Source organism: Capra hircus, chromosome 12, assembly GCF_001704415.2.
Source record: "Capra hircus breed San Clemente chromosome 12, ASM170441v1, whole genome shotgun sequence".
In the NCBI taxonomy this organism is placed as follows: Eukaryota; Metazoa; Chordata; class Mammalia; order Artiodactyla; family Bovidae; genus Capra; species Capra hircus.
The window spans coordinates 63418004-63445995 of record NC_030819.1 but is presented as its reverse complement, the minus strand read 5'-3'; the positions used below and the strand labels follow the sequence as shown (position 1 = coordinate 63445995).

Sequence of the window (27992 nt, the reverse complement as noted above, 5' to 3'; positions counted from 1 at the left end):
GTACATTCTTTTAAATTCGGACTTACCAATCAAAAACGAGCACAATCAAGCTCTCGAATTAAGGGCGTGACTCTCCAAAAATAACTTTCAGGCTTTGGGAAGGACTTCTACGGCATCCAATTCCGAGACGTACAGGCATCTGACACGGACACCTACATTCCCACACCAGGACCCCTTCTTGGGCTCTCAGGATAGAGGGGCCTAATCTGGCGGCGCAGTGTTGAGTTGACTCCGGCGCGACGGGCTCCATCGAAGGTCCCCTACGAACCGGGGGAAGCCGTGGGGGTAACCAGGAAGCGCTCCCGGCGCTGTTGGCGCTGCGGTGTTCGGGAGCCCCCCTACCCGAGACCGTGACCCCCTTCGCCCGGCTCCCGGTGCTCGCCGGCCGCCGGCCCGCTCCCGGAAGCGGTGGCAGCTGGTAACAAAGAGCCGGCCAGGCCGCCACTGCCCGGGCTGCGGGCCCCAGGAGTCCGGCGGTAGCTGCGGGGAGTGAGTGAGAGCCGGGCCATGAGGCCAGCTTCGCGGCGGTGAGGGGCAGCCGAGGCGCTGGTGGCGGGCCGAGAAGCCGGTGCCTCCCTCCTCGCCGGCCGCAGGATTCGGGGCGCGGGTGCCTCTGCTTCTCGGGCCGCTACACCCGGGAAGGCTGCTTCCCCGATCTTCCTCCGGCGGCGCCTGGCCTTGCGCTGCGGGGACAGACGCTCTGCCTCCGGCCGCCGAACGCCGGGTTTTCTCTGCGGGACTCAGAGGACCCGGCTCTTCCCCGAGCGGTCCTGAAGCTTTGTGTAAAGAAGCCGGGGAAGGCTGACGGGTTTTGTTTTGTTTTTAATAAAAAGTTTTTGTAAGTCCCCATTTTTAGAAATTTTTGCAGACTTTGAAGTCCTCTACCTCTTGCGCATCCTTCCTCCTGCTCTTTGAGTCTTTTTCCTTAGCTGGAAACATTTTTTACTCTCGTAGCGGACCGGGGATGATCGTTTTGTAATTGAAACTGTAACTGTTAAAACTTCGTCGAGATAGTAGTCAAGATGGACAAAAAGTCCTTTGAAATGGTGCTGGATGAAATTAGAAAGGTAATTGCACTTAATTCCTTCAATCTATGAGTTACGAATTCTCATGGTTTGTTCTCTCTGGGGGACTGCGAGCAGATTGTGTAAAATACGGATTTAAGGATTGCAAAACTGGTTGGAATTTTAACGTCTAGTGTAGGAGTTTATATCTTGATACATTTCACGGTACGAAACGGAGATTTGCTAACTCCAAACTGCTCGAGAATCAGACCGGTATTGCGGAGCTTATTATATTCAGTGCCCTCGGTTCCCAAGCCCGCCCTACAAATCTTGAATCACTGTATTTTTGGATAAGTGATTTCTTCATCTTTCAGTAAGATTGACTGAAAACTAAAAATACGTAGAAAGTTTCTTTAATGGTGGTTATAATGACAGGATTTTTAAGTCTGAGTGTAAGCAGACTGTATTTGTTGCTTCGGCGGGACAAAGTTACTATCCTAATAAAAAGTGTGGCATTAAGCTTAAAGGCAGATTCTTAGGAATGGGCTTCAATAACTCGCATTTCAAAACTTTTTTTTCCTTCTGCTTGCCAGGCTTTTGCTTCATTTTGAGAGTATTTCTAGGTAGCCTACATCCCACCAGACAGCAAAAAATTCTAAAAAGTTGGAATGTAGCCTTGAGGCTTAACAGTATTTTAAGTGCAAAAAGTTAAGCCTTTACAAAATTAAACCTGAAAATACTGACTAACCATTCCTATGTTAATACAGGGTCCTTTGCTTAGAATATCAGGGCTGTCTCCTCGCCATTTTTATATTTTCAAGACCCTTGATTGAGGCGGAAAGACTTGTTACCTTGTGCACTGGTGATTATTATTTATTTTAGCTTATGAAATTGTTAATAAAATTGCCTGTTTTTCTTCATTCTGTATAAAGCAAAATGCTGTTTTCCTTCATCTTTTGTAAATTTATTTTTCAAATTTGCATGTTAGGTTACAGTTGTTAATGCTATTGAGTATTCTTTTTTTGAATCAAAATAAAATTTCCTCTTTTCCAAATCCAATTTGCCCAATAAAAATCTGCAATAAAATGTCAGCCTGCTGAGTACATACTTAGAATTTGCCACAATTTGTTAATGAGCTGATGTTAAACTACTGTTTATGAGAAGACAATTTGTTCAGGGAGAGGAGTCAGTTTCTTTTGGAAGCTCTAGGGTGTTGGTTTGTATATTCTCTCCCTGCTAAATTGTGGAAAGATGACATGGTAAATACTGATGAAAGGAATAGGAACTTTTGTAGAGATTAAAGTCAAATTCATAACATAAGTCCCTTATTTCTGGTCTGAAATCAAGATGTATCTTTTTCTGCCGGTGCCAAATAATTAGATACATCAACATAGTACTAGGTTATTAAAATAGGATAAAAATATAGTGTATCAAGTATGAGAGTTACTGTTGGCTTTTCAAAATTGCTCTCAGACTTTGTAAATCAGTTTAAACCAGGTAATCTCTTCCTGAGTGTTACCATTATGTCTGTAGGTAATACTAGCTGTCACTATTGTCATTTAAAAACAAAGGCATGTAAGAAGACACTAGAAAAAGAAATAGGAAGAAGAAGGGAGGGGGGAAAGCAATATGTAATCTGCTTTCTAAGAAGAGGCTAATAATAATATTCATTATTGAGCACTTGCGAGTGTGCTTGTTCCAAGCACTTCCTCCATGCTTTATTTGATTTCATCTGCCAAATAGCTCTCTAGGTGTGAGTTCTATACCCCTCATTTTACAGATGGCACGTCTAGTCTCTGGAGGTAACTAGCCAGCTCAAAGTTACCCAGCTGATGAGGGAGGGGGTTCAGTGTTCAAGGTCAGGGTTCTGACTCCAGCTATGGTGTTGTGCCTGGGGATACAGCTGAGCCTCTCAGGTGCTGATAAAAGAAATAAGACATGACTTGGCATCAACACAGTCCAGGATTTGGGCCAGAAACTTGCTCTTGATTGTGTCCAATAATGGCAATAATAACCCCCCAAGAGCACATTATCCAGAATCCCATTCCCTTCCCTTTTCCATGAAAATTCAACTACTGAGCTCCCTGCATGTTTCTTTGTTGACTCGTCATGGTGTTCTAGGAGCATGACGCATGTAGAAAGTACACTTATGATTGTTCTGGAATGAATGCAAAGGGATTCGTGATTCGTTCATTTTTGGGGGGGAGGGGTATGATTGACCATATTTCTATATGCTAGAAAGTACTATATACTAGTACTGTCCATATTTCTAGAAACTAGAAAGTGACCGCTACAGTAAATCTAGTTACGCTCTGGCACCATACAAAGGGGATTAGTGGATTTTTAATGAGTGGTTGTTACCAGATTGTGATAGTCTGGTATTTCCATCTCTAAGCTTAGCATGTAGTTGCCAGGAGAATCATAGATGATTTCCTGTGGCTCTAGATGGTGCTGGGTCAAGGCCATGAACTTCTCTCTGAACTTGTGTCACATTTACTCTTGACTGTTTTAATCCTGAGATGGGTAGTGATTGGTGTTCCCTTTTGTGAGTGAAGAGGCTCTCAGGGCAATTAAAATACCTCCCAGAGACCACACTGCCAGTTAGTGGCAGGCACAAGGCTTGGCTTCTGGGTTCCTGTCTCAGTAGAAAACACTGAGAGCCTGGACTAGACCTTGTTTTACCCATGTTTCTCTATCAGTTAGTGCATATAGGTGTGCAGTAAATAATTATCAGCTGAATGAGTAATGCCTAGCACATTTAACCTTAAAAATGATGGTTTGGTTGAATTTGGGGCGATTTAAAACTGCAGTCACTTTTACAGGAATACTTAATTTCTATTAATGTAGAATCTTATCTGTTACAATTCTATTCCCTTCCTTTGTAGGAGTGAGTAGGCAGGCCAGGGGTTTTCCTGGTGTCTAATTGTATCCCTAGCAGCATGGAACCCCAAAGGTAGAATGTCACAGCACCATGGTGGCTTTGTCAGCCTCCTTGTCTCTGGGCTGCAGAAGGTCTACTGCTGTTTATAGGCAACTTTCATGTATGTTATATTGCTGCTCTGCTTACATATATTTATTCTGTTTTTCTGTGTTTTTAGGCTGTTCTGACAGAGTACAAATTAAAAGCGATTGAATACGTACACGGATATTTCTCTAGTGAACAGGTATTCTTTTGTTTATTTAAGCAAAACCTTTTTTAAAATATATATTTTTTTTAACAGTGATGTTCTGATTAGTGCCTTTACTTATTTACCTACTGATCAAGTTCAGAATTGCTTTTACTTTGTTGCTCTGTTTATTCAGGAACTTGAGAAGCTTTCGATTTTAACAGAAAACTTGACATAATTTCTAGTTGGCATATTTTATAAGCATACCCACTTTCATCATGATATCATATGCTAAAATGATTTTAAAATGCAGTGTCTGAAAAACACAGTTCAAAGTGTTTATATTCTGAGCACAGTATCCTATGTCTGTAAACTTCTAATAGTTAACATACCTTAATTTGTACAGTGTTTATGAGTCAGTAATTGCAGAATTCACTATAATTTATACAACTTGGAACAAATGGTGATACATGTTCTTATGTGAAGCCACGAATAAGGAAAAAAATAGTGTCTCATAAGTAGTTCCTGTATCTTCCAGAAGACTGATATTATTAGTGGGATTGTTTAGTGGAAACTTTCACCCAACTTTAGGAGTTTGCTGATTTTGAAAAATAAGTTTGCGTGTATATACACACATGCAGAGACAGCCGGATTTCCAAGGAATACTTGGAAAGCACTTGATAGAGATATGAAGCAGAAATAGATGTACATCTGGAGAAGAGTTCTGGGAAATGGTGAGAACAAGAGGAAGGTAGACAATGGATGAAACTGTAGATTGAGTTAGTAGGTAAATGCCCCAACTTTTCATCTCTTTCTCAAGACTGTGTATAGTAAAAACATTATTCCCCTAAAAGTAGGGACATACTCTTACCAAGTTGTACAGAAAGTACATATAGTAACTGTTCGCTACTTATGTATCTCTCAGTGAGGAGTGAGAAGTATTTTTACTCTTCTTTACATACCACCCCATTTTCTAGTGTTAACTTTGCTTTGTGGAATAATTGCACCCGTAGCATTGTGAGGAACTCAGAGTAAAATAATTCGTTAACCCAGATTTCATTATCCTCTCATCCTGAGTCTTTGTTGTTGTTCCTTTTGGGGTGTCCTTGGAGGCGGTGAACCCGGAGACTGCAGTGCTGTGGTTTCTGCGCACCTCTGGCTGGCCATGGCACAGTGTCTCCCTCATGCACTTGAACTTGGCTGGTGGTAGTACGAGAGCCTGGCTGGCTGTGCTCCCAAAGGGACTTACTATTTAGAAGCTGCTGGCGTGATTCAGGGTAGTTCTCACCTTTTTAGAGAATAGATCTGTGGTCTAAGTCAGAATAGTGTGCCCTCCACATCTGAGTTAGAGAGTAGAAGTTAGTGGACCACCACTAAACCACACCACTGAAGACCTTTTTCTATGACTAAAACTGTAATTCCCCACTAAATGTTTTAAAGCTTTCCATTCATACTTTATCTTTATATTCCTAAGTGAACATTTTAGGTCCATCTAGTACTTTTCCAACTTTCTTTTTCTCCGGGTACTCTCTTCTTTCCCTACCTTATGCATTCCTTTATTTCTAGACCAGTGCTGTCCAGGACTTTGTGTAATTGTGGAAATGCTGTCTCTCTGCACTAACCACAATGGTAGCTTCACACGGCTGTTGAGCCCTCCCTTACCACGTGGCTTATGCCAGTAGGGAACTGAGTTTTCTCTTTGATTTAGTTTCAGTTGATTTAAATATAAGTAGCTGCGCGTGGCTGCTCTGTCTCACAGTCTAAACTCTGGTGTCATGCTTATGCCTTGTCGTCTGGGCCCCGGCAGCACACTTTGAATAGTGATTCAGAGCACGGGGATACATCTTGTAGAAATGTTTGCAAACACCTTGTCCGTAGAGCTAAATTAGTTCTTTGCTTTTCAGGTGGTTGATTTACTGAGATATTTCTCCTGGGCGGAGCCTCAGTTGAAGGCAATGAAAGCATTACAGCATGTAAGTAATTTACTTTTCCTTAGAATGTAGAATTTTAAGTATTTTGAATTCTCCCCTCGTATTCTGTAATTCATCTCAAGTTGCAATTTGTTTGCTGTAGTTGCAGACACTAGATTCCGTTATACTTTATTCAAAAATAACTATGTTAAAAACATTAAAGCTTCCCAAATTGTTAATTTCAATCATATGTACTATACTGTTAAATTGTACAGAGTTCTAATTGGCAGACTGGAGTAGAAAATATTTATAGGCAAGCAAAACATAGGATTCAAATTCATAAGTATTTTTATTTACTTCCGTTTTTGTGTGTCTTCACCTTCCTGTATTTAGTCTTAGAAGAATAGTCAGACTGATCTATGCCTGCATTTTTTTTTAGACCAGTGCTGTCCAAATGACGTTTCAGTGACAATACAAATGTTTTGTATCTGCTCTATCCAATATGGTTACATGTGGTTTTTGTGCACTTAAAATGTGTCATCTGTCTGAGGAATGGTATTTTTAAGGTGTTGTTTGATTTTAATGTAAGCAGGCAACATGTCTAGTGGCTACCATATGGGTGGCAGAGTGCTAGAGCCTAGATTTTCAGAGGCTCTGAAGTCAAATGGGGTCTGACTGTATAGAGGATTCTCCCGGGAGTAGCAGGCACTGATAGCCGTAAAGAAATCTGCTGATCTTGAGGGCTTCCCAGTGGCTTAGTGGTAAAGATTCCGCATACCAGTGCAGGAGAAGCTGGTTTGATTCCTGGGTTGAAAGATCCCCTGGAGGAGGGCATGGCAACCCACTCTAGTATTTTTGCCTGGACAATCCCATGGACAGGAGGGCCTGGAGGGCTACAGTCCATGGGGTTGCAAAAAGTGAGCACAACTGAGCCAGCACACAGCACATACAGATTCTTATCTTCCTAAACTAATTTGATTAAGAAAGTGTCTGGGTCTGTTAGTGCTTCTTCTCTTTAACAATTGGTTTTTTTCCTGCTTTATTAAAAAAAAAGAAAAGATTGTCTCACTCGTTCACCTGTCAGCAGGGGTTGAAAAATCTTTCTCTAAGGACCAAAGAAAAGGAGAGCAAGGCAGAGAGCGTCTGTAAAAAATACTGTTGGGGACCTTGGCTTATTTTATCAGAACAGCAAACTCATGACAAAGCTCTGAAGCCAGCTTGCCTACCCACCCACCTTAGAATTAAGACTCAGAAGTGGGAAGGCTGCACAGGCACCCCTTCATGCACTTAGAGACAAAATAAATCTGATTTGACTGTGTTCATACTGAAGAGTGACTTTGACGATTAGGTTACGTTCTGGACATTTTCATAAATGAGCTAGAGCAGTAGATCCAAGGTCTTCAGAAATATATAATAAACTTACATATAAGGAAATCAATCTTTTGCAGGTATGTAACCTTCCAATAAAACTTTTAGATGTCTGTTTACAAACACGTAAGGAGGTATGCAGTTTTACCAATTCTTTTGGTGATACAGGTTAATAGTGTTTAAAAACAACTTCAGTTGATTCCAACTGATCTCCTTATATTGACTTTGATTTTGAATTTCCTCCACTGCTAACATAAATATATAAAGTGACCTGCTTTTCAAAAACATAGGTATCCTAGACAAATATTCAAGTATGTTCAGTTCAGTTCAGTTCAGTTCAGTCGCTCAGTCGTGTCCGACTCTTTGCAACCCCATGAATTGCAGCACACCAGGCCTCCCTGTCCATCACCAACTCCCGGAGTTCACTCAAACTGTGTCCATCGAATCGGTGATGCCATCCAGCCATCTAATCCTCGGTCGTCCCCTTCTCCTCCTGCCCCTAATCCCTCCCAGCATCAGAGTCTTTTCCAATGAGTCAACTCTGCATGAGGTGGCCAAAGTACTGGAGTTTCAGCTTTAGCATCATTCCTTCCAAAGAAATCCCAGGGCTGATCTCCTTCAGAATGGACTGGTTGGATCTCCTTGCAGTCCAAGGGACTCTCAAGAGTCTTCTCCAACACCACAGTTCAAAAACATCAATTCTTCGGCGCTCAGCCTTCTTCACAGTCCAACTCTCACCTCGTGTCACAATGCACATTAACTTTCTTAGAAGTTCTGCAGTAAAAGAACCTGTTAATATTTAACCCATCTTTCCCCTAATCATGTGATTGGAGTACCTTTTTTTAATAACACTATTCAGCACCATGGACTTCACTAGAAGTGCTGATTGTGACATAACCTAGCACTCTGAATTACGATTTTTTTCTAACTTATCGAGCAATGTGTCTCCCTTATTTGTAAATAGCCTCTTTTTATATAGCCTTTCTGAGGAAAGTAGAATATGTAATTTTTTTTTTATAGATGAACATATTGAGAGATGTGGATAAGAAAGAGCACATAGGAGAACTTAGTTCTTCAATTAAAGTAGTTACATTAAAAAAGCCTAGTTTTAATCCACATAGTTGTTAGGGCTTACTTTTGATTAAGCAGCTTTCATCTCACATATTTATATTAAGAATATTTAATTACACTACCCCCCACCCCCAAAAGGCAGATTCTGGCATGAAAATTTCTCATGTTGAAAGTAAAATTATTTTTTTATTACTAGAAAATGGTGGCTGTTCACCCAGGAGAAGTGGTCAATATACTCAACTGTTTCACCTTCAGTAAAGACAAACTGGTTGCTCTTGAACTGTTAGCTTCGTAAGTATTTCTTCTTTTTACTCAGAGAAAAATTTGGAAAACTTTTCAAACATCTTTTAACTCATTAGTGTATGTTAATGTGTCAGAATTCTATTGGTAAATGGAACTAATAAAATGTATGAAAGCATAGAGCTGAATTCTTATATCTGAGTAGCTAGTGTGCTCACTACACATGATTATAAACTTGTAAAATTAGTGGGGCTTATTGAGTTTAATTCTTTTGATTTGGCTGCATATCAGTGACTTGCTTTGCCTTCCCACTCAGAATAACTTGAAAGGCATGTTGACAAATCCAGAGGACTGGTGGTTAGACGGGTTTTCCACATTCTGACAGTTTATATTTTTTTGCTTCACATACACTTATTCTCTCTGGATCTTGTTTTCCTCAATTGTGAAAATAAGGATCTTATCTATGTGGTAGGTATGCAGATTTTCAGTACTATAAGATTTAAAACACTCGGCACAGCATTTGAGAAATGATTGCGAAATAAATTTGAGAAATGAATGTTAGAGAAAAGAAACCTACTCTCCTATAATGTATTTATGAGAGTCTATAAATTGCTATTTATTTCCAGCACATGCCCCAATATATTTATAAATGACCACAAAACACAAATTTAAAATAAAACATAACTTCATTTTTAGATCAACCTTGATTTTTATGCATTTAGCATAGGGGTTTGTATTATAGCCGTTAGCTCTCCTGACACAGGGTAGATTTGTAAGAATCTCAAAATAGTGATTTTTTTAAAAATTTGAAATATTACTTTGTTACTTTTAAGTAGCCAGATAAACATCATTGAGTTACTATATTTACCATATTTATATAAACATGTTAATTACACTCATCAATCAAAACTGAATAATCATTCTCTTCTTGTTACATCATGGAAAAAAGCTTACTCAGATATATCTGTGTATTAAATGTGTGTGTCCAGGTTCTTAAATGAAAAGCTAAATTGTATTTCCTTGGTAGAAACATTGTTGATGCACAGAATTCTCGACCCATTGAAGATTTGTTCAGGATAAATATGTCTGAGAAGAAACGGTGTAAGAGGGTGCTTGAACAGGTAATTTCCTCAAGATTGCTATATAAATGGCACATGGTTTTCCTGAATGCTGATGAGGAAAACAGTACCAGTCTTATTACTATGCTAACTTTTGATGAATAACCTGATTGCTATTCTGTGATGGGTTAATAATGACAGCCCTGCAGTCTGTGGCGGGAAACTAGAGCTTTTAGGGGGACACTGGGGTATGAAGAGATGGCTTGAGAGTGAGAAGCCAGTGGCGCTCAGTATGAGCCTCATGGGGTGTTTATTCTCAGTCCCTTGGTAGCTCTGCCGTGTCTCCAAGCTTTTGTCTTTATGTGTTCAGGAGGAACTGACTCAGACTGTAAAGAATCTGCCTGCAGTACAGGAGACCTGGGTTCAGTCTTTGGGTCGGGAAGATTCCCTGGAGAAGGAAATGGCAAACCCATTCCAGTATTCTTGCCTGGAAAAATCCCATGGACAGAGGAGCCTGGCAGGCTACCGTCCATGGGGTCACAAGAGTCAGACACCACTTCAACTAAACCACCACCAGGAACTTGACTTATTTGTCATCAGGCTTATTTTCATCAAACTTACGAATAATTATAAGACTAAATTCCAGTTTGTTCTTTTAAAATCTCTAATAGTGAGAGAAGTTGTACTTGTCCAAGTCTAGAAAACTTGATTCGTCATTCAAGGTAGTTATTTCTTAGGATTTTGACAGGTGGCAACTGGATTAGTGGTTAGAAATCTGCTCGAGGAGGGCATGGACTGTTCCCCTAGGAGCTGCAGCCCAGTCGTATTTAGTCCTTGCACACAATTTACAGAATCCATCGTGAAGAGATCTTTGGATAGGAGTCTACTAGTTGGGACGATAAAAACATTCTGTTACCATTTAAATAATTCCATTTAAGTGAAGTGATTTTACTTACTAATTTTAGTCATGTTCACCAGTGGAAGTGCTGACTGATGTATGAACAGATTGAATGTGATGCTCTTCCTTAATCCATCCTATTTAGCAGGGCTTCCCAATATCCAGAATACTAAATTTCGTGCTGCTGCTGCTGCTAAGTCACGTCAGTCATGTCCGACTCTGTGTGACCCCATAGACGGCAGCCCAGCAGGCTCCCCTGTCCCTGGGATTCTCCAGGCAAGAACACTGGAATGGGTTGCCATTTCCTTCTCCGATGCATGAAAGTGAAAAGTGAAAGTGAAGTCACTCAGTCGCATCCGACTCTTAGTGACCCCATGGACTGCAGCCTACCAGGCTCCTCCGTCCATGGGAGTTTCCAGGCAAGAGTACTGGAGTGGGGTGCCATTGCCTTTTGTGAGTTTATTTTTTTTTTAACAGTCTTCCTCTTTGTTATGTTTCAGGCTTTCAAAGGGGGTTGCAAAGCTCCTCATGCGATGATATCTTCTTGTGGAACAATCCCAGGAAATCCATATCCCAAAGGAAAACCTAGTCGCATCAATGGAATTTTCCCAGTAAGCATACTTGTGTGGCTACATGTGCAACTTCTTTGTATAAAATTGAACACAGTTATGGTATGTAAAGAAAATGCCAGTTGATGATGCTTCTACAAAGTAAAGGAATTTTACAATGTCAGCAACATAATTCATACATTCACCACTGAATGAAAACTCATACATAAGCTATATTAAAATATTTCTATAAAATATATAGAACAACAAGCCACAGAAAAGAGAGTGATTTAGTTTGAACTTGTTTTGGCAAGTATTTTAGAAGCACTGATTTACATGTAATAAAGGACTATTTCTCAGATTCTCAGTATTCTTCAAACAGTTTCACACTTAAGTGTGTTTGGGAAATCCTGCATGCAGTGTCTCTTTTGGAGAATCACATTGCAAAATAAAGGCTCTGAGAAGTCCCACAAGAAAGACACTTATTTTTATGTCACCCAGTGTTCCTCAGATTTCTTTGTGAAATAATTTTTTCAAAGAATGGTGTATTTTTAATGGCAGTGTGGCAAATAGCCTCAAAACTTACTGGATTGAAACAAGAAACATTTAGCGTCTCATGCAGCTTCTCTGGACCAGGAATCTAGGAATAGCTTTGTTTGGTTCTGGCTCAGGGTTTCTCATGAGGCTGCAGTCATCTGATCGCTTGATTGGAGCGTGAGCCTGAGCTTCCAAGGTGAGTCACGAACCTAGCAAATTAGTGTTGAGGTTGGCAGGCGGGGGGGGTCTTTGTTCCTCTGCATAAGGACATTTCCGTAGTGCTGCTCGAATACCTCTTGACACGGCAGCTGACTTCTACCAGAGCAGATAGTCCTGGAGACGGCCAGCCAAGGCCATGTTGTCTGTTGTGGCTCAGCATTGGGAGTCAAATGCCCTCAGTTCTGGAACATCCTGTTTGTTACATGGGTCAGTCCTGTTCATGTCGGGGGCTGCACAGGGACACACAGGAGCGAAGATCACTGGGGGCCACCTTGGAAACTAGCTCCAAACTAGTATGTACCACTTAGAACACAAACAATTAGCAGGACACATTGTAATAGGGTGTCAGCTTATTTTCATCTGTTAATTAGAGCAGTCTCGAGTGAGGTCAATATAAGTGATCACACTTAATATTTACAGAGAACACCATTTCTTATTACTTATTTTCAACTGTAATATAAGTACTGTTTTTGATTCTTTGAGCATCAGATACTATAGCACTGGAGCTGTCTCTGGCTGCTCCTACTGTGCAGTGAAAAAATTGGAACATACTTTCTCCTCCTCTGTCTCCCCATGTGTATTGTGTGTTGCCTTGAACCTCTGTACGTATTATGAGGACTGCGTCAGGATCATGAGCCAGCGCAGGACTGGGGCTGTGGTCCCTCCTTACACTCCTGCCAAGTTATGTCCTTTCTTCAGGGTAGCACAGCAAGGGTCTGGATTTGTTTTGTTTTGTTTTTGCTTTGGGGTTTGTATGGGTTTTGTTTTTTTTTTTTATCTCAATTATCTTTCCTTCTTTTTCTTTTTTTTTTTTGAAATAGGGAACCCCTTTGAAGAAAGATGGTGAGGACTGTACCAATGAAGGCAAAGGAATAGCCGCACGGATTCTCGGACCATCCAAACCAGTATGTTTAGAAAATAAGTGACAGGACAAGTCTTGATGCTTATATCTGGTTTTCTGTCTATTCAAAGCATAAATTTCACGTTCTGTTGGGCAGTCTAAAGTGCAGTAGAAACTCTAGGAAAGTGAATGGGTTCCTAGGGAAATACACTACAATTAGTTAACAGTGTTAAAGGCCCCTTTGAGGATGAATGGCGTATGTTAAAGGTAGACCAGTTGAACTGCTATTACTGTTTTGTTTTCTGCAGCCATATTCAGCAATTCGCGTGGAGAGTGGAGAGTTCACTTTAACTAAGGTTGAGGTGTGATGGCTGGATTAGTGTTAGTATTAGTGAAGTGAGGATGGAGCCAGGAGGTGGAGTGTATTTTCAAGGGAGTGATTGGAATATAAACTGAGCAGAGAAGACAACCTCATGAGTTGAAGGATTGTACTACAAGAGGCCAACACTCTGCCGCCTTGCAGTCCTGACTGCCCACCTGACAAGAACTTGGGTGGCTGTTGTTTACAGTAGAACAGTTACAGACCATAGTCCTTGCACAGAACTAGCACATTATCCAGGGCTGCCATTAAGAGTGCTGGAGAGAGTATAGGTTCGTCACTCCAGGGCATCCCGTCTGCCCCAAGATGTGGGTGCTAGCCCCCTCGAGGGGGTGTGTGTGATCTCTCATCCTCTCCATCTCTGTAGTTATAGTTGCAGCATGTGGCCTAGCTTTGCTTACCTCTGGTCCTCTGGAGACCAGCTCTTTGAATGTTCTTTCATACCTAAGTCCTGTAAACTCTAAAATGGAAGATTTGTGGATTTCAAAAGGTAAAAAGACTAAGCTACTGAATTCATAATTCCAGTCTGCATTCTACAAGAGTTGTCAGAATGCCAAAGGCCAAAGGAAATAGTGCTTGTTTCTTTCGAAAAGAGAAAAGGGGGTAAGAACAAGACGATGACTTTCCAGGAGGATGTGGGAAGTTCTTGGGTAGCGGAGACTCCAAAACCTGGTGGGTTTCTTGTGTTCCTTGGATTAACCTAGACTGGGTCAGAGAAGAATTTGCTGTTCAGGACGAGCTTGGGCCTTTTGTTGGAGATGATCTTCAACTGAAATGAAAAATTAACACCTCTGGAGCAGACCAAATGGAGTTGAGTTTGAGCAAACTCCAGGAGATTGGAAGCCTGGCGGGTCCCAGTCCATGGGGTCGCAATGAGCTGCACACAACTGAACGACTGAGCAACAGCAACCGCAGTCTTTGGCAGGACCTCTCTTTGGACTTTAATAGGAGCCACATTTATTAAAGCAAAGAAATTTCCCTCCTTTGTGCCATTTGTTAGTGCAGTGGCAGTGGATATGCTGGGGCGTTTTTGTCCTCTTAGACCTAAATGTTTTGAAAGACAAGTTGTATTTTGTTTTGGCAGGAGACAGCTTCCTTGATGTTCTGCTGACTGCTGTACTTTCCCCTCTCATTCTAGCCTCCTTCAACATACAATCCACATAAGCCTGTTCCTTACCCGATACCTCCATGCCGACCACACGCAACTATTGCACCAAGTAAGGAGCTCTTTCAGAGTTCATTTTTTTTCCCTTTTTGCTCTTTATTTATTAAGTTGAAAGTAAAGGTTGGTATATATACTCTGGAAATCTGGAGCACTCATGAAATATGCTATGCTGAGCTTTCCTTTGCCCACAGTTGTTTACTCTAGGGTGTTGGTCTACAACAGTGCAGAAGACTAAGAGTCTTATTTAGGATATTTTCCTTTTGATAAATTAATTGTAGGGTTTTTTTTCATTGTTAATTATTTATATAAGCTTTTGCTTATGGGTAAATCATCTTGAATCCCTTTTTTGATAGTTGGTATTCAAAGACATCATTAGTGCATTTAACTTGAAAGGGCCAAGTGGGTGTGCTTGACATAAAAGGCAAATCATACAAGTCTGGCAGGTTCTGCCCACTGTGCCCTTCAGTGAGTTAGGCCTGGAATGTGCCTGCACTGGGAAATAGAAGTCTCTGCTTGTCTCATTCGATCTCACTTTTCACCCAAGCCTCCGTGTAAAACGCAACTGTACTGGATAACACAGTTTTAGAAATAAAGTAGGTGGCTGTGCCAATACAGCTTGAACTTGGAATGATGCTAAATTGTACATTTTTTTTTGTATTTTATTTTTATTTTAGGTGCTTATAACAATGCAGGTCTGGTACCGTTAGCCAACATCATAACTCCAGGAGTGCCCCCGCCACCTCCATATACTCCTAATCCAGTAGCAGCAGGTAAAATCAGGTTGTTTGGGGTGTTAAAAGCCAATACCTTTCTCACCTTACATTCAGAGGGGACAGATGTGTGGTATGGTGGTGTCCTCACGGGGAGCACAGCCCCCGAGCCTGCTGATGGAGCCGAGTGTGACATCCAGGCTCCACTAGAGCGATCCTTGGCCCACATGCAGGGTTTCTATGTGTTAGTTTTGTAGCCTGCAGCTTTACCAAATCCACTGATGAGTTCTGGTAGTCTTCTGATAGCGTCTTTAGGATCAGCATCTATTTAGGGTCTTCTGTGTGTAGTAAGTATCATGTCATCTGCAATCAGTGACAGTTTAACAGCTTCTTTTCCAATTGGGATTCCCTTTACTCCTTTTTCTTCTCTGATTGCCATGGCCAGGATTTCCAAAACTGTGTTGAATAGAAGTGGAGAGAGTGGGCATCCTCGTCTTGTTCCTGATCTTAGAGGAAATGGTTTCAACTTTCCACCATGGAGTATGAGGTTAGCTGTAGGTCTGCAGCATGTGGCCTTTATTATTATGTTGAGGTAAGTGTGAACACGAGCAGGCCGCAGAAACAGGAACCGTTTCTCCTGAGTAGGACACTGACAGGCAGTGGAAGAGCATCGCTGACTCGGCGAGTGTCACTGTTAGGGCCCCTTGTGTCTGCGTGGGCAGGAAAGGCTTGTTAGGAGGTGCTCAGAAGCGCTGAGCCTGCCCACACACTTTCCAGGCCAGCCTTTCCTTTGGGCCCATTGGGAACTCAGGATACGAAGTGTAAATGTTTTTTTCTATCTTGTCAAATTCTTCCCCCAAAAGACTGCACCTGTTTATACCAGCCAGTGAGGGTATATGAGCATACCATTTCTTCACACCCTTTCAATGGAATGATAACAGGCTTTTTGTTTTACTTTTGCCAATCTGATACACTGATTCAGCTGATACCTTCTTTTGTCTGTCTTTTATAAAAGTTTATTTCATTCAGCTATTTGACTCTCCTGAATTTTGTCTTGTTTAGGAAACCCTTCCCCAACCCAGCAGTGCAGCAAGATCTGTATTCTCTAACTACTATTGTAATGATTGTTTTTAAGTGTATAGCTTTTCATTTACTTGCCATTTGTTTCTGTACGTGTGTAGGGTAGGGCTAGAACTGAAGTTAAATTCTGTCTTAATTTACTTTTGCCCTTCCCCAAGATTCAGAATTGCTTACTAATGTTTAATAAATTCTTTTTTTCTAGTCAGAATGGCTCTGGTGTTTGCTGCTGAGTACTCTGATTAAAGTTGCAAAATCTTTTTTCTAAAATCTGTCATTCTATTTCTTGCCCTTATTCACAGTATGTTTTAACCTAAGGGTTTTACATTTTTGTGTAGACAGACAGAGGTTGTGAAAGAAAAGCTAGAACCATGTTACCTTCCCTGGTGGCTCAGATGGTAAAAGCATCTGCCTGCAATGCGGGAGACCCAGGTTCGATTCCTGGGTTGGGAAGATCCCCTGGAGAAGGAAATGGCAATCCACTCCAGCACTCTTGCCTGGAAAATCTCATGGATGGAGGAGCCTGATAGGCTGCAGTCCATGGGGTCTCAAAGAGTCGGACACGACTGAGAGACTTCACTTTCACTTTCCAGTATCCTTGCCTGGAGAATTCCATGGACAGAGGAGACTGGCCAGCTACAATCCATGGGGTTGCAGTGAGTCAGATGTTACCTTAGTTCAGGTATTCTTAACCCTAAATAGTTAGGCCAGGTAGTCTGAGTCTTTTAAGATTCCTACTCCATCTGGAATTCATTTTCATGTGGGGTGAAGTAGAGGGTTATCTTAATTTTTTTTTCCAGACAGTAGTCGGTCCGTCCATGCCAGCACTCTTTATTAACTAATCTGTTTTCCCTGCTGCTTTGAAATAATATGTTTATCTTAAGTTTTCATTTACACACCTGGCTCTAATTCTGGGCTCTTTATTCTGTTCCAATCTAGTTACTTTATGTTGCGATGATACCATATTGATTTAATTAGCAGATTTACAGTGTATTCTGACATCTGATAAGGCTAGCTTTCTCTCACTGTATTTTCATATCTTTCTTATCCACTTTTGGAAATTGATTCTTCCATGTGAACTTTTAAGATCACCTTATGCAATTAGAAAAGAACTGAATTTATGTATTTATAGTTACATAGTAATTTGGAGAGATGACTTTTTTATATTAAATTTTACCATTTAATTATATATGTATGTCTTTAAATCATGGCAGGTGGTAGTGTTTTTCCAGGCTTTATGTTATTGCTTGCAGTAAGTGTTTTTTGGGGGTGGGGGAGGTTTATTTAAGTTATAGCTGATTTACAATGTGTTAATTTCTGCTTCATTCAAGAAGATTTTGTAGTTTTCTTCATATAGGTTTTTTGCCTTAGATTTGTATCTAGGAATTTTAGAGGAGTTTTTTGGTTACAATTATAAATGGATATTTCATTTGTAGGTGCTTGTTACTGATTTCCTATTTTAGTGTTTTTTTTTCTTTGAAAGTCTCTTCTTCTGGGTATAAAATGTCAGCTGACTTATACTTTACTAAGTAATCTGCCTGCCCTCCGCCCACCGCCCCCCCACCAACCCACCCCAGCCTTATTGGGTATTGACCCTTATTGGGTCCACACTTTTTTGTTTTCATTTTTCAGAAGTCTTTTGCTTGTATCTTTATTTATACTATTGTTTTAGGGTTTTGTTTATTTGGTAAGTTAGTTGTTTTGTAAATTATATATACTAGAATCTGATTTTTTTAAACCAGTGGGAAAGAGACTTAATAGGGGTTTCAGTTCAGTTCAGTCGCTCAGTCGTGTCCAACTCTTTGCGACCCCATGAATTGCAGCACGCCAGGCCTCCCTGTCCATCACCAACTCCCAGAGTTCACCCAGACTCACGTCCGTCGAGTCAGTGATGCCATCCAGCCATCTTATCCTCTGTTGTCCCCTTCTCCTCCTGCCCCCAATCCGTCCCAGCATCAAAGTCTTTTCCAATGAGTCAACTCTTCGAATAGGGGTTTCAGACAATCATAAAAATTGCATATTTGTTCTTTGTTCTTCCATTTTATTTTTATGCTCATTATTATTCTTTTACCCCAGTTTTTCATTTTTCTTATTTTTGTTTACTTGGATTCATTCAAATTACTTTAAAATTTTTTAACAACTTTTCTTGCTCCTACTCAAACTTGGAATTTCTATCTTTAAATATCACTAGGGATCATCTTCATATTCTTAGTGGTTGTCAGTGTACAGAACGTAAAAACAGCTATCCTGCATCCCACCATTGACTTCCATACTCCCTCTCCTTGATCATCAATTTGTGTCTCTTGATGGAATACATTTTTCTTTCTGTGCCTCTGACTCATGGCTTCTTAACTTTGTGGCTTCTCTTTGATGCCCTGTCCTTGTATACTCATTCTAATTTTCTTCTAGTAGAAAATTTCTCTAATCAGCTTTTTTCAGAAAGGGTAGAGGTGTAAGAATATAGATGAGAAACCCATTTCTCACTAATTTTATTAGAACCTTAGTCTCTTTCTATAAACTTACAAAGAAGACATTCCTTATCTTTAGAGTTCACAAATGTCTTTAGTCTTGGAGTTCAGATATTTCACCAGGATATTTAGGTGTGGATCTTATGGTTAATCCTTCCTAGAACTCTGTCAGCCCTTTCGATGTGAAAACTCAAGTCTTTAAAGCTTTGGAAAATTTTGTCTTTATATTCCTTTAATTAATGATATTTAATCTCTTTTTTTTCTCCTTCTAGTACTCTTATTTTTCAGTGTATTTGTTCTGAGTCTCTTAGCTAGTCATTCAGTACCTTAAAAATTTTTTCTTTGCCATTTTAAATGGAACTTTTAATTTCAGCTATGTAATTTAGCTTTCAGTAGTGTTATTTCTGATCTTCACCATTCTTTGCATTTATTAACTTGGAGTAGATTTTTATATCGAAAGTCTTCAGCTTCTCTGCTCATTTTCTTACAATATTATGTGTGTATATATCATTTGCATTACAGGATTTTAAAGTTCTTTTTCTTTCATTAAATCTCTGGATAGACACTGTCTTAAGTTTATTTGTACTCAAGTCCCTTAAACAAGCTTGATCTTTTTTATTCTCTATGTCAGGGCTTGTGGGTTCCCTTTTTGCACTTTATGCCTGTCACACTGATGCTTTCTTGGGCAGTTAAACTGTCAAGCCATGAAAGGTCATTTGCTTGCCACTGTATCTCTCACTAATGGCTTAGTAAGAGGGGTCCTTTCCCATGGGGCTGGAGAGGGTGTGCTTTCGGCTTGGTCTCATGGGCTTCAAGTCAGCCTCAGCTCGGGCAGTTCCCCTTGACATCTCCTAGCATGGGGCCTTTTCTAGAACTGAGTACAGCAGTGGACAGAGCCACTTTCTCTCCATTTGCTTGGTGACGCACCCACCTTGTGAGATTGGCTCCTTGGGCGGCAATGGATTCTGCCCTCAGCATTCACCTCCCCCTTCCAGGTCTCCCCTGCATTGTAGGCAGCGGTGCCCAGCAGTGCTTGTCCGCTTAGCCTCCTGTCTGCACTCCTACTGCACTCCCTCCTAGTGGCACACGAGGCCTTCCACCGTCTTTCCTAAAAGCCTTCTTAAATGAATCTGTGAAACAACAGTGTTTCCTTAAAGCCCAATATGGAGAAGTGGTGGGGACAATTGCTCATAATCCTTGCAGTCTTGGTATAGTTACTACTATGATTTTTGTTTATTTCCTTTTTTTTTAATAGGCATATGTTGTTTTTCCTAACACAGTATACATACATATTCTGGATTGTTTTTCTTTTACCCCAGTCTCTGATTATTATGATGGTGCATAATTTGATTAAAGCTGGAAATCAACTTTTATTTATTTATTTTCTCATAGAGAATGAAGACCTCTCCAGTCAGTCAAAACCTACACAGAATCAAGGTAAACACCAAATTTGATGTCTGTCCTGGCTGCCTGCTCTGTTTTTCACTGAGATCAATTTGAGTTTGAGTGTATTTGAAATCTTTATGCTTTAGGGAAAGTTCCTGGTTAAAAAATTTAATTAATCGATGCTTGCTAAAAGTGACTGAAGAGTGATACATTTTATTTAAAAATAAAATTTTAATGGTGCTACACCTTATACACATAGCATGCAATATATAAAATATAGTCTATAAAATGTCTCTCTTATAGAATCATCTAAGAAAGCTTTTAAATCCATATTACCTGGATTTAAAAATAACATACGTCTCTGTGCTGTTTGTAAAATTTTGAAGCCGTCTCAGTGCTATGTGGCATTGTATCTGCATTCACTTTACATTATATGATGTTCGAAGCCTCATTTTTTAAAATATATAAACAACATTTCTTTTTGATAAAATCCCTTTTTTGACAAATGCTGTGTCAGATAGATTTTTTAGACTTAATTATTTCCATAAGTATTCAGAGTAGTGTAATTTAGCGTAAGGAAAGAAGAAAGAGTTGAAGAAGGGGCAGCAGAGCAGGAAGCGCAGTCAGCAGGTGAGGGTGAGGCGAGGCCTCCACGTGGCAGCGGTTCTGTGACAGTTTCCCCTCCCCGTAGTGGAGGATATGTGTGCTCAGGAAAGAGGTGCTCTCTACTGTGAGACAAAACCTGGGACCAGTTCTTACGTAGCAGAGTAGCACATGAATCTGATCATCACAGTGCATGGGTAGGAATCTTGGTGGGAGAATTCCATTCCCCGAGAATGTGTGGAAACAGTGCTTTTTAGCTGGTAATTTCTAAGGCAGTAGCATAGCAGGGAGGAAAGGGCCCTAAGTGAGATGTCAGGACATAACAGTGTGTGATCTCTGGTGCCACCTGGCTTTGTCACCTTAAGCAGCCGATTTAGCTTCTAGCAAAGGGGGATGAAGGAAACCTCAGCCTTTATGCTCAGCTTTGTTAATAGATCCGTTTTTGAAGAGAATAAACCGTCAGCACCTTTGTTAGGAAGAGCACCTTTTGCTTTTCCCTTGCTGTGTTATGTTAGCATGCTTAAGATTGTGTTTCCTTTTTGAACCATATTAAGAAACAAACAAGTATAGTGCTTAAGAACACAAGTATGACAGACCTTGCTGAAGTCTTGGTTCTGTCACTTCATAGCTGCAGGACCTTTTTATCATCATCATTGTTACAACTGTGGTGAGATCTCTTATTGAGATCTACCCTTGTAACCAATTTTTAAGTACACAGTATAGTATTGTTAACTGGAGGCATGGTGTTGTACAGCCAATTTCTAGAACTCACTCATCTTGCATAACTGAAACTTTATGTCCTTTGAACACCACTCAGTAGCTGCATGATCTTTTAACAAATTACTTAATCACGCTAAGCCTGAGACTGCCCATCTATAAAATGGGGGTGTTAGTGCCTGTCAGGGTTCTATGAGGACAAATGAAATGACGGGTGTAAAGTAATTAGCACAGGGCCTAACACACCGTGTTTTGTGGTTACAACCACATTAGATGGCAGGAAAGTGGATTCCCATGGTGTGGTTTTGGGGGCCGGGGGGGCCCACTTTTGTTTCGTTCCATTTTGACTGCAGGCACTGTGATTAATAGTGCATGGCTTTTGTGTCATTATACGTAAAGATCTCCAACAGAGGTTGCTATAAAGAACACTGTGGGACAGCTTGGCTTTCCCTTGCCATCTGCCATTAACTACATGGTCCTCAGCATGAAGTTAAATAAGACAGGGAATTCTCAAATGTTTTCCCCACCAGATGTTTCCCAACCAATGTTAACCTAAATCATTTTTTGGTATATTATTTACAAACACAAAACTAGGCATATATTCCTTGTGCTTCTAGTTCTTATAAAACAAATGGAATACAGAGCTACAAACCTAGTTTCATATGTACTCTCAATTTAAAATGATTGTGATTTTCTTGAAACTATCATGATATGAATATGGTATGAACTGCTCATGATATGAATATGGTATGAACTAAGACCTTGTGTGGAGAAGGCAATGGCAACCCACTCCAGTACCCTTGCCTGGAAAATCCCATGGACAGAGAAGCCTGGTAGGCTACAGTCCATGGGGTCCCAAAGAGTCGGACACAACTGAGTGACTTCACTCACTCACTCACCCACAGATCTTTTGAGTTTAATGTTTATATAGTTATGTTTTACTATCTGTCAATTCTCCTCCCATATTGATTATCTAGAACAGCTGTAAAATTTGTTCAGCCCCGTGTAGCACCCTTTGGCCATCACTGAGCACAAACGTATTATGTGGGTGTGGGCTTCCTCTATTCTTTTCCTGTGGTCCCTTCTCTATCCGTGATTAACACAGTGCGTCACTTTATGGACCATGTCCGCTTCCTTGTGTCCAGAGTCCTTATCATGCATAGATTTAAAAAGTGAAGTCTTAGCCCACGAAAAGGTCTTTCAGTTGGCTATCACTGCAAAGGGGACATTCTCTGTTTACAGCTGAAACAGACTTCAGTGTGAATATAGCGTGGACGGTAGTTGTCATCATGACATCACCTACCTAAGTCTTGCATTCCGTTTGGCACCAACAAGATCAGAAGCTAAGGTTTTCACTAATTGATTCAGGAGGGAATCCCAGGCATTCCCAAAATGCCTGCATTATTTGTAGAGTTTATCACAATAAAAGTACTGTAGCAAACTCTAGAAGTGTTGAGAATAAGTCCTTGGGTGGGTTTGAGAACTGTAGCTGAAGTAATCGTGAGGTGTCCAGTGCAGCAAACACTTCCTAAACACGTAAATGCCAGGCACTGGGCTAGGTGTGAAGACTAAAGAGGAACTTGAAATGGCTTTTGCCCCTAAAGCCTAGGACAAGCCAAGTAAAGTTAGAGGTTAAAAGGAGTCACTATGAGAAAGTGCTTGGGGGAAAATCTGTAGAGGTTGGTAATTAACTCACACCATGGCAACCAAGAATGCTACAGAGATGGCCTGAGTATACTCGGTGACCTTGGGTGCCTCTAGAGGGGGCGATGTCCTGACAGCTCTTAAGAGAGGGAATGACTTGTCATACTACTCTGGACAATTAGCCTGAGAGAATGAGCACGCCAACACTAATCACAAAATAAATTCTTTGAATTTTTTTTTAAATTGGGAAGCTATGAAAGGCAAGTTTTATTTGGCTCACTGTCAAGGCTTCCTGGCTGTGAAAGGGAAGGCGGTGCTGATCAGAGTCCAGAACTCTGCAGGATCTAACCAAGGCTGCCTGGTGAAAATGGAATCCAGCAATGTGTACACTTCAGTAGCCTCTTAAACCTGTCATTGATTTTTCTTTAACATGTTAAATATCACATAAACTTTCATCCATTTTCTTTTGAGTTAACATTTGAACTCTCAGCCGTGATGATCACCTCTTGCCTCTCCTCCTCTCCCACCGCAGCATTCTCCAGCCCGGCCAGTCAACTCTTTGCGCCGCATGGCTCCAATCCCTCGACACCCGCTGCAACTCCAGCTCCTACCGCTTCCCCGGTCAAGGCAGGAACTCATCCGTCAGCGTCGGCCACCGCCAGCCTCCCAGGGATGAACTTGGCGAATACCGTCCTTCCTGTGTTCCCGGGTCAGGTCTCCGCCGTTCACCCGCCGCAGCCGATGACGCCGAATCCCACGGTGATCAGGACGCCTTCGCTGCCGGCCGCCGCAGTGACCTCTGTCCACAGCACCACGGCCACGCCCGTTCCTTCCGTGTTTTCTGGCCTCGTTCCCCTGCCGGGTCCTCCCGCCCTCCCGGCCCCGGCCCCGCAGGCCACGGCTGCGCCTCGGGCCACCCCGGCTTCCAGTGAAACATTCACCAGCCTCCCCTTCCCCGCCGCCTCTACCGCTGCCGCCGCCGCCAACAACCTCAACTCCGCTTCGCTGTCGTCGGTTTTCGCAGGGCTGCCCTTGACCCTGACGCCGGTGTCCCAAGGCGTGTCCAACCCGACCCCCTCCGTCATCGCCGGGGGCTCGGCGCCCGGTGTCGCCTGTCCCCTGGGTGTGAACAGCCCCCTCCTGTCCGCCCTGAAAGGCTTCCTGACGTCCAGCGATACCAGCCTCATCAGCTCCTCCGCCCTGCCCACCGCGGTGACCAGCGGGCTGGCCTCGCTGTCCTCCCTGGCCAACCAGGGCGCCGACGCCCCGGGCTCGGCCCCTAACAAGGGCTACGGGCCACCGCAGGCGCCCACGCCGGGCCTAGCGCTGTTCCCCGGGCTGCCCTCGCCCGCGGCCAGCGCGGCGGCCTCCACGCCGCCCGCCCTGCCCGCGCCCGCCGCCCCCTCCTCGGCCTCCTCGGGGCCGGCCGCGGCGGGCTGCGGCTCCTCGGCCGCCCACCCTCACGGCCCCGCGACCCCCGCCGTCACCACCCTGCCCGTGGTGGTCAAGACGGAGCCCACCAGCCCCACGCCCTCGGCCTTCAAGGGCCCGGGCCCCGCCGCCGCCGCCGCGGGCGCGCTGGGCCTTTCCGGGGCGCTGGGCCGGGCGTACCCCGCGGCCTCGGTGCCCATCAGCCTGCCGTCCTGCCTTAACCCCGCGCTGCCGGGCCTCCCGGGGCTGAGCGCGCCCCTGACGGGCTCGAGCGCCCTGCCCGCCCTGCCCCTGGCCCCGCACGGCTCCTCCACACCCATCACCCCGGTCTTCACCGCCCTGCCTCCGTTCACGTCCCTGACCAGCAGCTTCCCTCTGGCCGCCACCCCAGCCCTCAACCCCCCGGCCTCCGCGCCCGCTGCCCCCGCCGCCTCCACCTCGGCGGCGCCCCCGCACCCCGGCTCCGGCTCCGCGGCGCCCGCGCTCCCCGGACTCTCAGCCCCAGCGCCCGCCTCTGCGGCCGCGGCCTTCCCCCTCAGCCTGCCGGCCGCCGTGCCCTCACTCTTCTCTGTGGCCCAGGGCCCGCTGCCGGCCTCGGCACCCTCCTACCCCGGCTTCTCCGTCTCCAGCGCCCCTGGGGCCCCCGCACTGCCCGCCTTCCCAGGGCTACAGCCGCCCGCCACTGGTGCCGCCACCGCCCCGTCGCCAGCGCCCGTCCTCCCGGGCTTCGCCTCTGCCTTTAGTTCCAATTTCAACTCTGCTCTGGTTGCGCAGGCCGGGTACGTGCATGGTCTGGAGAGACGGGAGGTGGTTCTTCACACGACTGATCGTGCGTGATCTTGAAGTCGTTCAAATGAGTCAGAAGCGAATTGTTGGCTCAAAATTATCTTTTTCTGGGCCGACACTTAGAAGGGCTTGAAATGTTTCTCCTAACATGTTTCTTTTTGAGATAAATGTATAAATTATCAATGCCTGCTCAGATAATCAGCAGGGATTCCCTGGTGGCTCAGACAGTAAAGAGTATAATGCGGGAGACCCAGGTTCTATCCCTGGGTCAGGCAGATCCCCTGGAGGAGGAAATGTCAACCCCCTCCAGTATTCTTGCCTGGAGAATCCCATGGACAGAGGAGCCTGGCCCTGTACAGTACATGGGTCACAAAGAGTCTGACAGGACTGAGTGACTTCACTTTAACTTTCTTTCAGATAACTTTAAGATTTGCATTTGGTGATTTAAAGTTGACAAAACAGCAAAACATAAACTCACTGAAATCAGAATAGCCTTAATAATGGAAAGTAGGTTTTACATCAGTGCGTGAAACCTATTTATAGTTCCCTACAATAGAGAATTTCTAGGGTGTTTTTTAACATCTTAAGATAGTATTTGACAAATGTAGAAGCAACAGCTTTTATGTCTGTCTTGCATGTTGACCCGTCCTCTCTGTGTTTCAGCTTATCATCTGGACTCCAAGCTGCAGGCAGTTCCGTTTTTCCAGGCCTCTTGTCCCTCCCAGGCATCCCGGGATTTTCCCAGAATCCCTCGCAGTCGTCCCTGCAGGAACTGCAGCATAATGCAGCCGCACAGTCAGCATTGTTGCAGCAGGTGAGCAGCCCTGCCTGGAGCAAATAAGGATGGCAACAGGTGTGACATAGCTTCTGTAGTGATGACCTTGCAATGCAGATAGTGGCATTCCAGCACTGACCCAAAGTGGCTCTTAGCAGAATGTCTGGAGAGTTGATGACTAATTCCCTCCCCCAGATCTACAAATTATCCTTGTTTTCCCTCAGGAGAGTAACAAAGGCGGTAGAATAGATTCATCTGTGTGTTTCTTCTGCTTAGAGACTTTTAAATCTCAGTCTGGAGATTTTTACATACAGAATCTTTAGATGTAACAGTTAAATTTTAGCTTGTCGTCTTCAGTTAAAGCTAAAGACAGTTGAGGCAAATTTTCTCCAGAAAACCTGTTCTTTTTTTAAAGGATGTTAAACATTTTAAAGGCATTTCTACGCACCTCTACCATCTGAAGTAGTCTGCATGTTTCTTAAAAATTTCAGGAGACTGAACAGACTTACCTTGCCCCAGCATTTTGTTTTTTCTTTAAAAAGAGAAAAGTGGGACTGGCAAAAGCAAGCACAGGCCTGATGGAATTTGGCACTGCTCACCTGTGCATTCTTTTCATCAGGTCCACTCGGCGTCAGCTCTGGAAAGCTACCCAGCTCAGCCCGATGGGTTTCCTAGTTACCCTTCAGCACCAGGGACACCATTTTCTCTGCAGCCAGGCCTGTCTCAGAGTGGGTGGCAGTGAATACATTTTAACGCATGTCATCCTGAAGAGCAATGTCAACGTCAGAATTGCCCAAGGACCCCAGACTTGCCCAAGGACTGCAGTGAAGTGTTTAACAAATGTGAAGTCGGCCAGAAGTCAGGAAATGAGGCTAAGGATGATCCTGGGGAAACTGTGATAAGAGTTTAAAAAAAAAACAACACACAGTTGCATTCTTTAAAAATGTTTTTAAGTGTGGACACTCCCCTATGTAAATATATTGATGACAAATTGTACAGAGAATAGTATTTTAAAAAGTGTGTGGGGACTTTTCACCTGCACCCTATGACATTTTGAACGGTGTACATGAGTGGTGTAGGGGGACTACTAGAGAGGATGTCAAACTCTTTATAGCCGAATACAGCCTTAACTCTGCCTGTACAGCACCCACTGACAGAAGTAATGGTCGTGCCTCAGACTTACGGGTTGCATGTGGCCCTGGGGGAGTTACCACCCTTGATACGGTTGAGTGGTTCCTATTAGCATCGCTGGAACTCAGTATCCATACTCCAGATATATCCACAAAAGGGAACTTGAGACCCACCATTATTTTTAACCCCTGACATTAACAAACATACATGTACTGCTGAATTTAACCCAATGTATTTCAGGTAAGTGAAAATGGTGCTTCATATAGTCCTTAGAATGACTTTCAGGTGTTTTCAACTAAAAACATATATATATATATATATATATATATATATCCAGAACTACTTTCTTACAGAAATACAAGTAAGGCCTGTGATAATTTGCCTTCAAAACATATTTCTTAATCTCAGCAGTATCCAAATGTGAGTGAGGAACATTGGACTGACCCTTGGGCCACCTCTATTACTCATTGTACTCTGGAAGCTCTTGGTGAATGTTTACAATCATGGGATGTAGTATTTCTATTTGTACTTAGAATCAAATGCTTATCTAAAATAATGATGAGACAACAGATAGAGAAGACTTTGCTCTGTTAGTAAATATGCAGTGTGTACTCTACTTAAGGACCTGTGGTAGTATAACATGATTGAATGTCATTAATTTAAGTAAAATAACTGCCACATTCAGGGGGATCGGGGGAGTAGCAAGAATGATTTCCAATCCTGTGATTAAAAGTATAAACTATAGAATCTACTGTAGTACATTTCAGCATCTAGAAGTTTTACTTTTATAAAAACGGTGTCTAGAAGATGTTGCTAATGTATTTTCCTTCAACATGGGGAACAAACTTTTTAAGTATATTAATATTCCTGTATGGTCAGTTTTTAACAATTTTTTAAAATAAACTTTATGGATACAACA

General features: G+C 42.7%; 1 protein-coding gene across 1 annotated transcript; it reads left to right on the top strand.

Moving 5' to 3' along the window:
* Positions 192-27992, top strand: PROSER1 (proline and serine rich 1). The gene is made up of 13 exons (XM_018056680.1): positions 192-1067; positions 4103-4168; positions 6016-6084; positions 8657-8751; positions 9728-9821; positions 11157-11267; positions 12782-12865; positions 14319-14397; positions 15020-15115; positions 19993-20037; positions 23483-25160; positions 25831-25981; positions 26562-27992. Exons 1-13 carry the CDS (start codon positions 1023-1025, stop codon positions 26682-26684), a joined length of 2736 nt encoding a protein of 911 aa, XP_017912169.1. The 5' UTR covers positions 192-1022; the 3' UTR covers positions 26685-27992.

Bases quoted from the DNA above. Each gene is read 5' to 3' on its own strand.
- PROSER1 (XM_018056680.1), top strand. From the start codon at position 1,023: ATGGACAAAAAGTCCTTTGAAATGGTGCTGGATGAAATTAGAAAG. The intron at 9,822-11,156 runs GTAATTTCCTCA...GTTATGTTTCAG, and splicing joins GTAAGAGGGTGCTTGAACAG to GCTTTCAAAGGGGGTTGCAA. The intron at 14,398-15,019 runs GTAAGGAGCTCT...TTTTTATTTTAG, and splicing joins ACACGCAACTATTGCACCAA to GTGCTTATAACAATGCAGGT.